This window comes from Chrysoperla carnea, chromosome 5 (genome assembly GCF_905475395.1).
Source record: "Chrysoperla carnea chromosome 5, inChrCarn1.1, whole genome shotgun sequence".
Taxonomy (NCBI): domain Eukaryota; kingdom Metazoa; phylum Arthropoda; class Insecta; order Neuroptera; family Chrysopidae; genus Chrysoperla; species Chrysoperla carnea.
The window spans coordinates 70083188-70100845 of record NC_058341.1 but is presented as its reverse complement, the minus strand read 5'-3'; the positions used below and the strand labels follow the sequence as shown (position 1 = coordinate 70100845).

The 17658-nt window shown below is 29.6% G+C and overlaps 2 protein-coding genes across 2 annotated transcripts; one reads left to right on the top strand and one right to left on the bottom strand.

The window, feature by feature from the left end:
- Positions 1-423: 423 nt before the first annotated feature.
- On the bottom strand, positions 424-3913 carry LOC123301369. Its single transcript, XM_044884105.1, has 3 exons — positions 3638-3913; positions 3360-3564; positions 424-575 (listed from the first exon to the last, which is right to left on the bottom strand). The coding sequence occupies exons 1-3, from the start codon at positions 3911-3913 to the stop codon at positions 424-426; spliced, it is 633 nt and encodes a 210-aa protein (XP_044740040.1).
- A 2472-nt stretch (positions 3914-6385) lies between these two features.
- Positions 6386-13138, top strand: LOC123301462 (Golgi SNAP receptor complex member 1). The gene is made up of 4 exons (XM_044884205.1): positions 6386-6577; positions 8283-8458; positions 9659-9915; positions 12901-13138. The coding sequence occupies exons 1-4, from the start codon at positions 6553-6555 to the stop codon at positions 13136-13138; spliced, it is 696 nt and encodes a 231-aa protein (XP_044740140.1). The 5' UTR covers positions 6386-6552.
- Positions 13139-17658: the final 4520 nt, after the last annotated feature.

Sequence of the window (17658 nt, the reverse complement as noted above, 5' to 3'; positions counted from 1 at the left end):
AGCGGTTTAGGCTGGGCGTCGATATATCAGTCGCGACATTGCCTATTCCCTTTCCAGATTATTTCCCCCTCTGAAATGTTTCTGACTTTGAATAATATACAAAACAAATCATTTTGAAAAAGAAATAATCAAAATCAGAGCTGTTATTGAAGACTCCTGAGTAAAAACATTCATTGATGCGTCTAATAAGTAAGTGTTGAATACTTAGTAAATGATAAAATGAATATGCAAGAAATTGCTCAATAAATATATGATTGGTGATTTTGTTTTGAGATTGAGAATACTTTGTGATATAGATATATATATATATCTTATGTTAGTTAACATTAATTATTGTTTGATTTGATCAGCTTATCTATATTAGAAGTGAGATAAGTTTATAGTATAAGTTAGTTAAATGCAAAGCACATACATTTCATCAAATTAAGCTCGTAGTTTAATAGGATAATTAAAACCACATCCTTTTTTATGATCAGGTGACATATCCGTATATTGATTTGCATTTACAATATTATTCCATTTTGTTAACGACATACGTACCGCTTGTAATTTCTTACCAGTTTTTTTAGGGATCCCTAAAAAAAAATTAAATTTTTTTATAAATTCAAAACATCATATAGTACAACAAAATTAATAAAATATCATTGTAAAAACGAAAAAATTAATGCATCTTTGAAATTTTCCAGTTGTTTATTAGGTTGTACAAAGTCGACCTCTCAGGAGCGTACCTAGCCCCCATTTTTTTTGGGTTAGTTGGGGGTTTTAATCAGTTCTTTACATATTACAAAAAAAAAAACTATACATTAAATTAAGAAAAAAAATTCAAATAAAAGTTCTAGCAGAAGTATTTGCACATTTCCTTTTTTTGTCGATTTTCTAGCTTCAAAATTGATTGAAATATGAAAATTTTAAAATAGAATTTTTTTACTTATTCAATCAAATGAAAAAGTATCCATCTTGTAAACCCTTAGAGATAGAACAAAAGTTTAAATGTACTATTGTAGTTTAAACGTTATTTTTTTATAAGGAATAACTTTTACATTTAAACTTTTGTTCTATCTCTAACAGTTTACAAGCTGGATACTTTTTCATTTGATTGAATGAGCAAAAAAATTTTATTTTAAAATTTTCATACCTGGGTCATTTTGAAGCTTGAAAGTCGACAAATAAAATGTGCACAAATACTTCAGCTAGAACTTTATTAGAACTTATTAATTTAATGCATAATTTTTGTAATATGTAAAAAACTGATTAAATCCCCCAACTACCCGCCAAAAATGGGGGTGAAGTACGCCCCTGAGAGGTTGACTTTTTTTTACGAAGTTTTACAACCTAATTAACAACTCTGGAAAATTTCAATGATGCATTAATTTTTTCCTTTTAGATATTTAGTTTAATTGTACTAATACGAAACAATACAAAAACAACATTCTGGCCGTGGGTTGCATAACATTTTTCTGTATCTCCTAGCCGAAAGTACGGTCTAATAATCGTTTAAATAACGATTAAAGTTTGTATTATAAACTCTATACAAATTATTTGACAACAACAACGAAATATCACATTTGCTTTGATAACAATTTTACTATGGATTGTAAAATTATAATGGTAGGGGAGCTGGTGACACAAATTTTCGCACAATTTGACCAAGGTTGAGAACACATTTTATTGATTGTACTGATCCAATAATGAGTAAGCTATTGGTCTTTCAAGCCGTATAAGTTTCAGTGCCCGAAACGTAGCAAAACAATTTTTAAATTGTTTCTTATAGCTCCAATTGACTTGAAAATACGACGGTAAGTAGATAATTACCCTAAGAAAAAATTTTTTTATGGTGTTGAGTAGTGTTTTTCCCAGGGGGTAGCTCTCCCTTCTAGAGGGTAGAAAAAGCTATAATGAAAATGACAAAGGAGATTGAAAGAGGGACAAATTCTAAGCAAAAAGTGTCATTAAAGCATGTTTCGAAAAGTCAATGTTTTTCGAGTTATGGCGATTGAAATTTGCCGTTTTTATTGAAAAAATCACGTTTTTCATCAGTTTTCCTCAAATAACTAAAAAAATAGACATTCCATGAAAAAAACCTTGTACATTATTTAGCTATTACATTAAAGCACATTATTTTATTCGTTTTCGAGCGATATTTGTTGAGATACAGCTAATTGAAGACAACTGCTCCTTTTCCCCGGCAACAACTATTAGAGAATTTAACGTCAAATAACTGAAAAATTTGACGTTTTTTGAAAAAAGTATATCGTACACTTTTCAAAGTACTATGACTTACTTGACTTAATTCCTTTAATCCCTAGGGGGGCACAGGGCCGCTGCGGTTTCAGTAATAGGTTTTTTTTAAGAAGTGACATTTTATTAGCCCATCACTCCCGATCCTAATGGTGGGAGCTGCCACCTTTTAATAATTAGGCTTGCACGAGGTTTCATCAGGATTTGGCGTGTTGTTTCCTCACTACTTCCTGGGACATCTTGGTAGATTGACCATCCAGGATCTCTATGGTGTTCCGGTTAGTCGCCTCTTACGACAGGGGAAACAGTAAGTGGTCCTGTATTCTTTTAAACTCCCGTTACCACACGGGATATTTAAAGTACTATACTATATATAAAGTACCTTGAAAATGAAAAAAGTTTCGAAAAAAAAGGTTGAGTTATTTAACAATAATGTCTTTCTCTAACAATTTACAAGATGGGCCCTACGAACCCATTACCCAATTGACCTATGTTGCTCATTTACGAACTAAACCTCACTTTTTACGTCCTAAGCCCGCTATAAAAATTTCAGCTTGATATATCTGATTATCGTGTTTACGGACGGACGGGCAACCGCAAATGAACTAATTAGGTAATTTTATGAACACCTATACCAAAATTTTGCTCATGGCATCAATATTTTTAAGCGTTATTAACTTGGAACTAAATTCAGTATACCTTGATATGTATTACATATATACAGGGTATAAAAACGTAAAATTTTTCAGTTATTTGACGTTAAATACTTTAAATTTCAATCGCCAATGATTCAGAAAGTATTGACTTTTCGAAATATGCTTAAATAACACTTTTTGCTCAGAATTCACCCCTCTACCGATTTTCATTGCCATTGTCAGCATATATTCTACCATCCCTTAAAAGGGTTGGTTACCACCCCCTAGACAGAAGCACCACTTGGCACGACCGTACTTTTGATCTTGAAAGATTTCGTCTTTTCTTTCCTCGTATACTGGATTAAATGAAACCCATTTAATTTGTATTCATATTTTCAATAGATTTTTCTAAATATTCATTTCAATCGTAATTCTTTTATCTTTTTTCAACCCAGACTTAATTCTTTACCTATATCACTTACTTACATGGACTTTCTTTTTTTGGTGTACAATTTTCTTTATCATAAGTTGATTGTCGTATTGGTGATTCAATACCAAATGGACTATACAATTTCGTGGGTGTACGACCTAATACAGCTCTAACTCCAGCCGATTGTGGAGTGGCACAGCTTGCTGGTGTCATTGGACATTCTTCTAATCTTTGTCGTCTTTTCGTTGATATTTTAAATTTCTATACATAAAAATAAATTCGAGAATTGTTACTGAACCCTAATATGAAAAAAATATATATATGATATTCTTACCTGTGAAAATGATCCAATACTTGTTCGCACATTATTGAATGTTTTGGTTATTTTCTCAGCTCCAGATCGAAAAACCCTTTTGGTTTCACTTAAATTTGAAATACTAGTTAATATACTACGGTCAGAGGAACGTCGTTCCATATTTTCACTGGTGGTTGTAGACGGATATGTTGTTTTATTGTATTCTTTGTCAAATTTATTTTGTAATTTTTGTCGTAAACATTTCTTTTGACTTTTATGATAACGAAGTTCATCGTTTGGCGATGAACAATACATGTTTAATTAATTTTAATGAAAGTCTAATTAACAAAAATATTTTTTTATATTTAAATTCCTTTTTCTGTTTGTTCAATAAATACCGGTTGTTAACGAGAATATTACTAACAACACAATGTCGAACGAACAGCCGTTACAATTATTTTTCTAAAATGATCGTTATTAGATAAAGATATCGAATATTGCATTTTAATATGTTAGAGTGAGAGTGAACATCGTAAAGAAATTAACGATTAAATTCACTATCGAATTGTGTTCATAATATTACCACCATTCAAAATAATACAAGTTTTTTTTTTTTATTTTAGAAAACTCCTACGTGTTTTTTAACGAATAAAAAAAATGATTCCTTCCAACTTTAAATGTTGTTTTAAATTCCTGACAGAATTTTAAATATTTCAATTCATTAATATTTTTAATTTTAAAAAGTTTTATAAATCTAATTTTTTTTAACAATGTTTATGATCCTATCCCAGTTTAAGGCAGTACAAACACGGGAGTTACTAAAGGTTAAATTAAAACATAAATAACTCATTTACTCGATATTACGCTAGTAAAGTAGAACGCTATCTCGTGTTTTATTTTTATTTTTTGGTTTTATTTTCTCTCTAATTCATAACTAATTCATAAGAATATCCAGGAAAGCGGTAAAATTGTAATTCTGGATTATTACTGGGTGTTTTTTCACAATTAGGTTAGGTTATATTGGCTGTCCACGAAGGACACACTTAGGCTATAGAGCCCATTGTGAATTGTGATACCATATATGTGTTTTACCACCTTTACGCAGATAATTTCATTTATCATTTCATCAGCTCCTCAATTTCAGAGGTTGAGTGCACCTCCTTCATGCATATACCATGCACTACATCAGCCCATCACAACTATTAATTAAATTAATTTTGTTGCGGCGGCGGGAATCGAACCCGCTACCCTAAGCATACCGCGGACGGAATTGGTTACGCCTTAACCAACTGAGCTAATAGGGCGACGTTTTCACAATTAACAACACAACACTTTCGATTCGATCTTTTTTTTTTCGACTCATTTTATTGAATATTATATCATTGCTTAATTCCATTTGTCAAATGAATTTCTAGCCCGAGAACTGGTAGAGATGTTTTTGGGTAGATGTTTGAGGCATTCTAAAAATTCGTCAGATACTTCTCCCATTATATCCTAATACAAAAATGCAGACCTGGCTGGAGGATAGCGGTATCGTTAGAGCCCCTATATTATCAAACATTTTTAATATTAAACAATCAATACATAGTATAAAACAAAGTCGCTTCCCGCTGTCGGTTCCTATGTATGCTTAGATCTTTATAACTACGCAACGGATTATGATGTGGCCACAATTTATCAAGCGAACATAAATTAATAATATAAATATTTACTTCTAATCGCTAGAATTGTTACGAATGTGCAAGGTTTTCAACCAGTTTTTGCAACATTTTGTCCATACTTTCAAAACAAAACAACAAATAAACCTACATTGAAGGGGCGTACCTGTGTACCTATACAGCTAGAATCTAGTATTTTAACTTTTATAAAATTACTATGGGTTTTAAATCTTTTTGTTTGTGTTTTCGAACATTTTCGAAAGTATTTTCTATAATTTTTTTTTCGTTTTTTCGAGAATCTTTCACAAGACCTTTTATGAAAAAATATTTCAAACAAAAGTTGTTTATTTTTTTAACATTTAAACAATTGGTCTGTGACGGTTTACAAGATGAGTCTTACGGCCCCAAAACCTGGACCTATGTTGCTCATTTACGAACTTAAACTTACATTTTACGTCCTGAACACGCTATACAAATTTCCGCTTGACCTCTCTTCGTTTTTGAGTTATCGTGTCGACGGATGGACAGACAACTGGAAATGGACTAATTAGTTGTTAAACTTAGTATACCTTGATATATATTTCAAATATACAGGGTATAAAAAGAATTTATTTGAATCTTTAGTATATTATTTTTGAAGCCGTTTTTGAAGTTTATAAGTTTATCCCCAATAAGTACTGTGATCTTACTGCTTTAAAGTTATGTAAATCTGCTACATATTTAAATTTACCGCTCTTTAAATTAAGAAAATTTATTTAAAAAATTTATTAACAACTACCAAACTTTTATTTAAAAAGGCCAAAAATAACGTTCAAAATCAATTAATAAACATTAATTAATTATTTAAATAATGCAAAAATTAATAAATATTACAAAAATACTTTTACTTTGTCATATTGAGAATCAGAAGTCTTCAAACTGTTTAGTATTCAAAATATAATTTAAAGTTAAATTGAGCAAATAAAATTAAATAAATATAATTATTAAAACGACTTAAAGAATTTTAATGTAGATAACATTTCATATTTATATTTCAAATTGTTTTTTGTAAATTTAAATTGAAATTTACAACATTTTTGGAACATAAATATAAATATGTGAAAATGACAGCTTAGTGAACTAAAAAATTTCTTGATAATTCTATTTATTTGTACATAATTAAGTAGATAAAAATCAAATCTATTGTATTAATGAAGTAATTGAGTCATCTTTAGTGAATTTTATTTAATTCGTAAACTTTCTATTATTTTGTTTCATGCAAAACTTACTAAAGTCGTAGAAAACTAAAACGTAAACATGGCCACAGCCATAGGTTGGGAAGGTAAATTTTTGCAATTTGAAATCATTTAATTTTAAAATGACACTAAATATGTCACATAATTATTTAATGATAATAAAAATAATGGTTTATATTTAAATTTTTTGCTGTGACTATTTGCACGTATCCATTTACACGGATACAAAATATTTAATTCGTGAATTACAGGTTGAACACAAAGGCAAAAAACCCACAGACCCGTCCAAACTCGACCCCATTGAAGGCAAGCCCGTGTACATGAGTACGTGCAAATAGTCACTTCGTAATTTTTTACGAAATACTTATTAAAGCTAATAATCGAGAAAATAACAACGAAAAAACAGCCTAAACCAGGAATCGACTCCTCGCCAGAAATGTTTATCTGAGTGTACTCAATAAAATCATTTTCTTGCGAATTTGTGCTTTTTCGATTTACGTCCATACGGTGGGACAGAATCACTCTAATTCCGGACACCACATTCTCTTTATTTAACATTATAAAATTGGATTTTTTATTTTGGGCGATTATAAGTTTTTATTTTTTTTAAACTTTGAAATTTTGTACTAAACTTTACAGTTTTCAAAATATAAGCATTTGAAAAAAAAAATGCGGATTTTCGCCGAAAACTTGTTATTTACACATTTTTTTAAACGCTTATATACCGAAACCAGTGAGGTCAGGTAAAAACTGTTTAAAATAGTTCAAATTAAAAAGTCATATATTTTTGACCAGAACTAAAAAAAATAATCTTTATTTCGTCAATAATGAATTTTCGGCAAACACTTATACAGGGTGTTCCGTAAGTACCGCACGCTTTTGTTGCATCAAATAGAAAGTAAAGTTCCAAGACGAAAAGTCTTCTTCCATTTTTTGATCCGATGCACGGATAGTTAGCTATTAATTAAAATAGGCAGCCAATCAGAGCATTTTAACTGGAAATTGAAACCACTCGACTTTGACTGTTACTGACTAATTAATGATTTTTGATAGATTAAAAATGAATTATTAAATAATTATTATTTTTATTAACAAAAAAGAAAATTATTAATATCGAATAATTAATATTGATAGCAATAAATTCAAAGCTTTGCTCAAACTGAATACTTAACATAATTTTTTGTTAATAACAATAATAATTATCTAATAATTTATTTTTAATCTATCAAAAATCATTAATTAGTCAGTCTCAGTCAGAGTCGAGTGGTTCCAATTTTCAGTCAGTTCAATGGAAGCGGACTTTTCGTCTTAGAATTTTATTTTCTACCTGATGCAATACAAGCGTGCGGGACACTCTGTATATAAAAAATAATGAGGTTTGGTAAAAAATGTCAGAAGTAAAAAAATGCTTAGAGCCGTCCAAAATATAATATCTAATGGCTTTCTAAATTTTTGACCGGAACCACAAAATAATCTTAATTTTTGTAAATAACAAGTTTTCGGCGAAAATCCCCATTTTTATTATATATTTATATCTTGAAAATGGTTTAAAAGTGCTTAGAATCGCTCAAAATATAAATTCCAATAGTTAAAATGTTAAATAAAGAGAATGTAGTATCCAGAAGTAGGGTACTTCTGTCCCATTTTATAGACGTAAATCGAAAATGCACAAGTTTGCATGAATATAATTTTGTTGAATACACTCAATGCCTTATTTACTCAACTATAAAGAATTGATAGCTGTTTGTTTTACTTACTTGAATTTGATATGCATTAAATGTTTTTTTTAAGAGTTGCGTAAACAAGCAAGACATTTAGAAAATGAAATTGATTTAAAATTGGTTGGATTTAGTAAAGTCGGATCGTCTCAAGTATCATATAATAAGTCTGCGGATGCAGAACCATTACTTGGCGGTGATCATGTATTTGAGAATATGTCTGCAGAAATTGAGGATCTTCTTTCTAAGGTAAAGTAACGACCAGAATAAAATGGGCCCTAGATTGCACAGATATGAATTTTAAAAGCGTGCACGGGGTCCTAATTATTTATACAAGAAAGAATGTGTGCAATCAAAAGTTTGTTTATTCCTCTTTTAAATGCATTTATATTGATCTTTGTATGTGCTTCTAAGACCAATTAGTCATAAATCAACGTCTATTATGTAAATTTTCTTGAAATTTTGCTTAGTTTAAGAGATATTGGGAAAAACCAAAAGGGGTCCTTTTTCACCTCTTTCTTCAATTTCTACCCACTCATTTAATAACACTCCGTGGTTTTTCCTTCTTTTATTAATTTTGGCTAAAGGCTTGATTTTTCTTAATATAAAGTTGGACTAACTCTAAATCAATTTTGAAAATTTGGGGGGGGGGAAGGTAGTTGTCCGATTATTTAAATAAATAAATAACTTCAAAAGTAGTCATATTTAACATTGATTTTATGGTAAAACGGTAGATGGATGATATGTTTTCATAGATTTCTCCAAACCTAGACGCTGAAAATAAAAGAAAAACCTTAATAAATTATTGAAAAAAAAAACCCGTTGTGCCCGACTAATTAAGGATGTATGAACACGGTAGTGGTGACACAAATTTAAAAAAATATACATTTTCGATTTTGATGGTGAATTATGTTATAATTTAACAAAATAAGACGAAAAGTAAGAATAAAATTTTTCGATATTTGGAATAATTTTCAAAATATCGAAAATTGAAATTTTTGTTTAATTATTTAGTTTTCGATATTTTGAAATCCAAGGCAGATAGCGAAAGATTTTATTCTTATTTTTCATCTACAGTTATAACAAAATTCATCATCAAAGTTGAAAATAAGGTACAAATAATTTCAACCATTAAGCAAAACTTGCCTTGGCGCTCGTACTGCCTTAATAACCCATTGAACGGTTCCTGCAATAAAAATCCGTGAACGTCTTAGTTCCTTTCTATAATACATAATTATTAGCCTATCTATTGAAAGGCTGTGTGTAGCTTGCATCAATGCCGCATGATTCATGTTGCCTAATTGGAATTGCGCCTTAATGCAATCTACCTTAACCTAAAATTCAAAAAAAAATCGTTTACCCTTCAGACGAATAATAATAAATTACGAAATTATAAAAATTATATTTGAGATTTATGTTACTCGAAAATTGTTTTGTTTTGAATTACAGTTACAACAAGTGAACGAACGTATGAGTGAACAGCCAATGAGTGGGGCTGCAATGTTACACACACAGCAAAGACATCGTGAAATACTACGTGATTATCAACAGGAATTTTCACGGACTCAAGCAAATTTTACAGCACGAAAAGAACGAGAAGATCTATTACGTACCGTACGAAATGATTCAAATGATACATCATTTAAATCTGCTACAGGCTTAAATCGACGTGATATGTATTTGAAGGAGTCTCAACACATACATGAGTAAGTATTTCAACCTGTACAAGTGTAAGCGAATGTCCCATAATCTGAAAAATTATGGGACACATAAATGGGAAAAAGATTCCATTTTTCTGATTTTTTGAAAGAATTTATTTAGTTATCTAATTAGTATAGTTAACAAAATCAAATTGGTGAAATGTATAGATTATATTCATAAAAATTCGTATGATAGCTCGTTGGATTCGGATTGATGTCTAGAAAAATGTATCGGAAGCGTTTTTCAGCACATAAAAAATTGCAAAAATTATAATCAATTAAAGAAGGTATTAATAAAAAATTTGTAAAAATTATTGTGTATTCTGAAAACTTTAAAGAATTTATTACCGTTGGAAATTTATATTTAAGTTAATTTTTAACGAAAACTTGCTCAAATTTTCGTCTTCATTGCATAACTTTTAATTTTTTATGCATTTTTTGTTAACTTAAAAAAATTATTATAAACAAAGTTTTAAAATTTTTTAAACTCTTTTGACGTGATCTTGTTAAGTATATCGCATTTAAGATGAAGACACCCTCATACTTTCGTTATTTCACAGTCATACAAGATGGGTCACATTTTTGAGATACTGAACCGAATTCAAAATTTAAAAAATTCAGCCCACTACAAATTGGCAAATAGTGGTCGATTCTTAACATTTTGCCTAGCGTCAAAGATGGTTAGAGATATCGAAAAAAAAACTATTCGAAAAAGTTGCTTAGAATATTTTTTTATACCTATATACCGATTTTCATGACAAAATTCGCATTTTTAATTTTTTCATTATTTTGGCCATTCTCAAAATTATTATAAGTTTATTGAAATATTTGAATACATTACACTACATCAAATTATCCCTTTGTCCATTTTTTACATTCCATAGCGCATTAGTTATAAAATTATTTTTAATAGCTCTTTTATAAAAAATATTCTAAGCAACTTTTTCTAATAGTTTTTTTGGATCGTCTCTGACGCTAGGCAAAATATTAAGAACCTACCCTATTTGTAGAAGGCTGAGTTTAAAATTCTGATTTCAGTTAAGGAGATATGCAAGAAATGAATAATACTAGGGATTTCAATAAAATTTTATAAATACATTTTTTGATTAACAAAGTTTCAAAATCACAAAAAATGCCTAGGTCACCGGGTAGGTTATCCTTTTCAATTGGATATTTCAACATCAAAAAATCTAGAGAGTGTGATAAGAAACTATCTAAAATATTTAGACACAATCTTGTAGTTAAATATAATACCATAAACCACGTTTTCTGACAGTTATCAGGCCATATATTCGCTAAAAATGGAAATAGCGAGATCATTTTGTAGCCTAAATTCTGGTTTTTCCCGGTTGTTCTTCTGGGTATAATCTAATTGAGCAGATTTACGTTGCAAATATGTGATGTACAAAATTAATAGACATGCCTCCCAAAGTGAACGCTATCAAACTGTATTAACTCAACTATAAAACACGTAAAGTTATTGTTTTTCTGGAAATTTCCAGAAAAACAACGCTTCTCTTGAGTAAAACGGTCATAACTTTTTACTAGGTTAAGATAAAAGATTTTTGTTGATGTCAGCGTGAAGATCATAAACGTACAAACTGATATAGCTTTGTGTGTTTTATAGTTGAGTTAATACAGTTTGATAGCGTTCATTTTGGGAGGCATGTCTATTAATTTTGTACATCAAATATTTGCAACGTAAATCTGCTCAATTAGATTTTACAGCACGAAAGCAAATTAACAAGTAAGTTGATATCTTACGAACGAAACACAATCGGATGAGGCAACATGGGTTTGTTTGATAGACAATGAACACTTAAATCTAGGGTTTGGGGCAATACTTTAGGGACACACTGTATGTTTATTCATTCTTAGTGTTGTGTGAGACCATAGTAGTAGCAGTAAAAAAATCTTAGCATGGGTAATAAGGCATTAATTTTTTACTAGCTTGCTGGGATAGAACTGGAATATATATTGAAAATGACAACTACCTTAACATCGTTTTTCACGAAAACCAAGTACAGGAATGACTTCATATTTTGGTAAACGATTCTTCTATAGCTCCGATTGATTAGAAAATTGGATGATAAGTAGTTAAGATCCAAAGAAACAAAATTAATATGATGCCAATTAGTGTCTTTTCCCAAGGGGGTTGTAGCAACTCCTTCTAGGAGGTGGAAAAATATATGTTGAAAATGACAGCGGAAGGGGATGAATTCTAAGCAAAAAGTGTCATTTAAGCATATTTCGAAAACTCAAATTATTGGCAATTGAAATTCGGAATATTTAACGTCAAATAACTGAAAAATTTAACATTTAAAAAAAAAAATATATCATACACTTTTTAAAGTACTATAAAAAACCTTGGAAAAGAAAAAAGTTTCAAGTCATTTGTACGAAAATTAACGAAATTATAATGAAAAGAAAATTACTCGTACCTTTTTTTATGTTTTATTCAACGTCAAATGTAACGAAAATCAGTTTTTTGAGAATATCTCATTTCCTTTGCCTTCAATTGTATTGACATTTATTATAAAAATTCTAGAGGATAAAATTATCTACAAATTTCAAATGAAACCTTTTTTTATACGTTAGACCGTTTTTTGAAATAGAGGGGGCAGAAGATGGAGCGCTCAGCCATACGTATTGAAGTACGTTAAGCTAAGCGCTTCGTCTTATGCGCCCCCTCTATTTCAAAAACGGATCAACATACAAAAAAAGTTTCATTCGAAATTTGTAGATAATTTTATCCTGTACAACTATTATAATAAAAACTGATTTTTGCGATTTTTGTCCTTGAATATTTAAGGACGTGCACACGTGACCATATGTGACTTTTGAAACAACATTTGTACTATTAAAATAAAGGTTTGTACAAAAATTCAGCTTATTCCATTAGATTCTGAGGTGAAACCCTAAGATGATTGGAGTATAGTATTTTGTTCATAACAATCATTAACAATATTGATTATTTATTGTTTGTTTCAGATCTGATCGTTTGGTAAATGAACAAATTCGTATAGCAGTTGAAACACGTGATCATTTAGTTGGACAACGGCATACATTTAAACGTTTACAAACACGTTTTAATGATATATCAAATAGATTCCCATTAATTAGTGGTCTATTACAACGAATTAATATTAGAAAGAGACGTGATTCCATTATTATAGGTTTAGTTATTAGTTGTTGTACAATTTTAATACTATTATATGCATTTCATTAGTATTTAGTATCTATTTGATTTTATTTTAAATAAATTATTTTATTTTTGATTTTGTATAAAAAAAATAGAAGTTATTATTATTAATTATTTTTAATTCTTTAAATTTTTTAATTATAGGTATAATATAATATATCAATATATTAATATATAATCATTTATTAATTAATAAATTTTGACTGCAATTATATTTTAATAAAATTCTAGTATTCATTTCTAAATATAAACTAATCGAATAGAATCAATAAAAAACGTTTTGAAAAATTAATTTCCAGCAGCGGGAAATGGTTTTAATACGTTCAATTGGTCCTAAATGCGTGTAATCTGAGTTCGCGCAATTACTACAGGGGTGTGAATAACTTTTGGGAGCCAAATAAATGCGAAATTTGAAGGTGTCCCGTTTTTTTACAAATTACAAAAAACCATGCATCAAATAAAAAAAAAGTTCAATCAAAAGTTTTTTTCGACTTTCCAGCTCCAAAATTGATCGAGATTTTTCAATTTTAAAACGCTTTTTTCATGCAATCATGAAAAAGGATCCATCTTGTAAACCGTTAGAGATAGAACAAAAGATTAAATATAAAAGTTATTCCTTATAAACAAAAAATAAACAACTTTTGTTTGAAACATTTTTTCGTAAACGCCACTGTTTATCCGTGAGGGTGAAAATTAGGACAAAACTTTGGCGTCCATTTTCTCCAAAACGATAAAAGATAGAAAGTTGAAAATTTGCAGGTAGATTCAACTAGTGGTCTTGTAAAAAAATTCTAGAAAATATCTTCAAAAATTTTCGAAAACCAAATAAATGGCGGCCGAAATTATGCATCGAATTAACTTTTCAAACCAAAGTTGAGCTAACAAAAATTTCCTAAAATGATTTTAAAAATAGCAATTTTCGACAATGCGCACTAAACGCGACGGTTTTAAGGTGCCAAACGTAAATTATCCCAACCTAATTTAAATAAGAAAAGAAATATCCAAAATCCAACCGTCTAATAATCGAATGTTTTATGAAGTTAGGCCTATATCATATCTTTTCAAGTTAAACGAGCAATTTTCTGCGCTCAAGATGAGTGCCAAAATTTTAAAGAAAAACCCGACTAGATTAGGATAAGCGAAAAATTGATCTACGTGTTAGTCACGGGATAAGTTTTTGTATCCTGTATATGTGATATATTAAATTTAGTATGCCTTTGAGTTCATACCTTTTTATTGAGTTCATAAAATCACCTAATTAATTCATTTCCGACTGTCCGGTTCGCCCGTCTACCTGTCGGCACGGTAACTCAAAAACGAAAAGAGGTATCAAGCTGAAAATTGAGTGTGCTTAGGCCGAAAAAAGTGATTTTGATTTCGAGTAAATGAGCAACATTGGTCAACTGGGTCCGTAGGATCCATGTTGTAAGCCGTTAGAGATAAAACAAAAGTTTTACATTTAAATTCGGCCTAAGCACACTCAATGTTCGTTATAAAAAAATATACAATTTTTGTTTAAAACATTTTTTCGTAAACAGGCGACTGTTTTTAAACAGCAAAAAACTCTTAAACTTCAATAATATTATTATTACATTTATGAATAATTTCACGCTAGCTTTTAGGCACTTTTAGGTCGTGAATTTATTATTTTTACAATAGCATTTGAGTATATATGAAGTGTGAACTGTGAAGCATTTTCTTTCATATTATATCAGTCAATAAAAATGGCTTAACAGAGACCCGTAAGGTAAAAAAGAAAATTTTATGTTAAAAACGACAACGGGAATCGATAGAAGGATGAATTCTAAGCAAAAAAAGTCTTTCAAGTATATTTCGAAAAGTCAATACTTTCTAAGTTGTTGGCGATTGGTATTCGGAATATTTAACGTCAACTAACTGAAATTTTAGCTTTTTTCAGTAAAATATTTAAAATACTCAACTCTTTTCTGTAACTTTATCAATTATCGAGTTATCTAACAAAAAATACATTTTTTTCGAAATTTTGAAAAATTTTTCTGCATTTAAATTGCAATATTTCAAAAAATATATATCTGTAACTGCTAGAACTTTTTGAGCATGTTGCCAGTACATTAATTAAGTAACTTGAAAAGCGGCAAGCATTAATTTTAGTTTCCGTGGTAAATTCATCAGTTTTTGTGCTGAATATAACATAAAAAGAAAGGTACAAAAAACATTAATTTCATGATAACTCCACCAATTTTCATTCAAATGACTTGAAACTTTTCTCATTTTAATGGTTTTTCATAGTACTTTAAAAAGTGTACCATATACTTTCTTCAAAAAACTTCAAATTTATCAGTTATTTGACGTTAAATACTCCGAATTTCAATCGCCAACAACTTGAAAAGTATTGACTTTTCGAAATATACTTAAATGATTTTTTTTTGCTTAGAATTCATCCTTCTATCGATTCCCGTTATCATTTTTAACATAAACTTTTCCATCCCGAAGAAGGGATATTCCCCACCCCCTGGGCAAGATCGCACAAATTTTTGTTTTTAACTTTTTTAAGTAAGCTTTAAACAATGCAGTCGAACAGATTCATTAACTATCCTTGTATTCCGAGGTAAAAATCTAACGGCTCTCCACTATATACTTTGTTCCAAAACCGTCAAATTTTTCAGTTATTTGACGTTAAATACTTCGAATTTCAACAGCAAATAACTCGGGAAGTATTACTTTTCGAAATATACTAAAATGACACTTTTTGCTCAGATTTTATTACTCTATCGATTTCCGCTGCCCTTTTAAATATATATTTCCATTCCCTAGACGGGCTCTACTATTAAGCTTGATTCCAAATTTTCATCAAAGGTCAAAATTTAGAGATTTCGTCTTTTTTTCCTCGTTTACTGGAGTATTTTGAATAATTAAAAATTAATTGATACCTAAAAAATAAAATTCCATTGAAAGGATTTTGAACCAGGTTTTTGAAATCGTTCATTAAAATAAAGTTCTCCAAAAAAAGGCATCTTTTCTTGAAATAAAAATCGAATGTTCTTGAACCAATACTAGACAAAGAAATAAAACACTAAAAACGGATAAACTGTCGATTTTGTGAGCATTAAGACGGATCAGGATGCGCTTTTTTGCATTCGATTAGTGAGGGCTAGAATTTTGTGAACAAAAGTGATGAGGCAGAAATGAAAATCTGGAAATTAATCTAATTTTGTTATTTTGGGGATCGCAGAACTCGAATGTCACTACGAATAGGCCCCGAGGTACCTGGTGTCCAGGGTTAGCAGTATATACCTCGCGTCTTGGAGTTTTACGAGAGTATGTAACATATTTCATCAAAACTCGTTACTTCAAAAGACGCGGTTGTACGCGGGCCGCCCTAGGCGTCTAAATATAATAGCTACAAAAAAAGTTAGGGTGAAAAAATTTAAATTTTTTTCCGCAAAAATATTTTATCTTAAAAACGTATTTTTGTAACTTTATTTTTTTCGAGTTATTTAACGATAAAGACATTTAACTTACAATATTTTAAAAAATATATGTCCAAAACTGCTTTTTCAACATGTTGTGTCAGTACCTAAATAAAATAAATTGGAAAGCGGCAAGTATTAATTTTAGTTTCCGTGGTAAATTCAACAGTTTTAGTGCTGGACAAAACATAAAAAAAAAGGTACGAGCAACTTTCTTTTCATTGTTAATTTTTATGCAAATTACTTGAATCATTGTCTAGGTTTTGTATAGTACTTTAAAAAGTGTACAGAATAGTTTTTTCAAAAATATATATACAGCGTGTCTAGCTAAGTTGGCAACATATGGAAAACTTTTTAATTATAAGGGTAACGAAAAAAATGTATTCTTTATAAAAAGCTCTGCTTTCAAAAATATTAACGTTATGCTATTCACTTTTGACATCGAATATACAAGGTGTCCACAAATTAAGAAAGCTCGATAGGAATGTTAATTGTCGTTTTAAATGTAGACTATTTAGAACAGATAACAAGGAAAACGGTTCAAGAAATCACTCCCGAAATATGTAGGAGTGTATTTAAACAATTTTGTGGAAAAACAATTACATGTGTGGAACACGAAGGTGGATACGTTGAGACAAAAACGAACTGAAGATATCTGTTTAGGAAAGAATTATTAACGAAGGGGGTGTTTTGGCCACTTTAATTTTAAATTAAATTTTACAAATCCTATTTATAAAACACGTTATTTGCTATCCAAATAACCAGTCATCGTAATTAAAATGTTTATTTGCTAATTTGAAATATTTATAACAAAAATAATTAATACAGAAAAATTTATTTTCCATACATTACGTTACAATAGGGTATTTCCACTATTTTTGATCAACTACTTCAAAATGTTGATTTTGCTAATAAAAAACCACAAAAAATTTGTTTCGGAAAAATACACACGCTTTCTTGCCAAAAACTTAAATTTTAAACCTTTTTTAAATTGTCAAAAACGCGGGCATCCAATTTGATGAATATGGGTATCACTATACGAAATAACACAAATAAGTTTGACAGATATATTCATAGACATCTGATTATAATATAAAT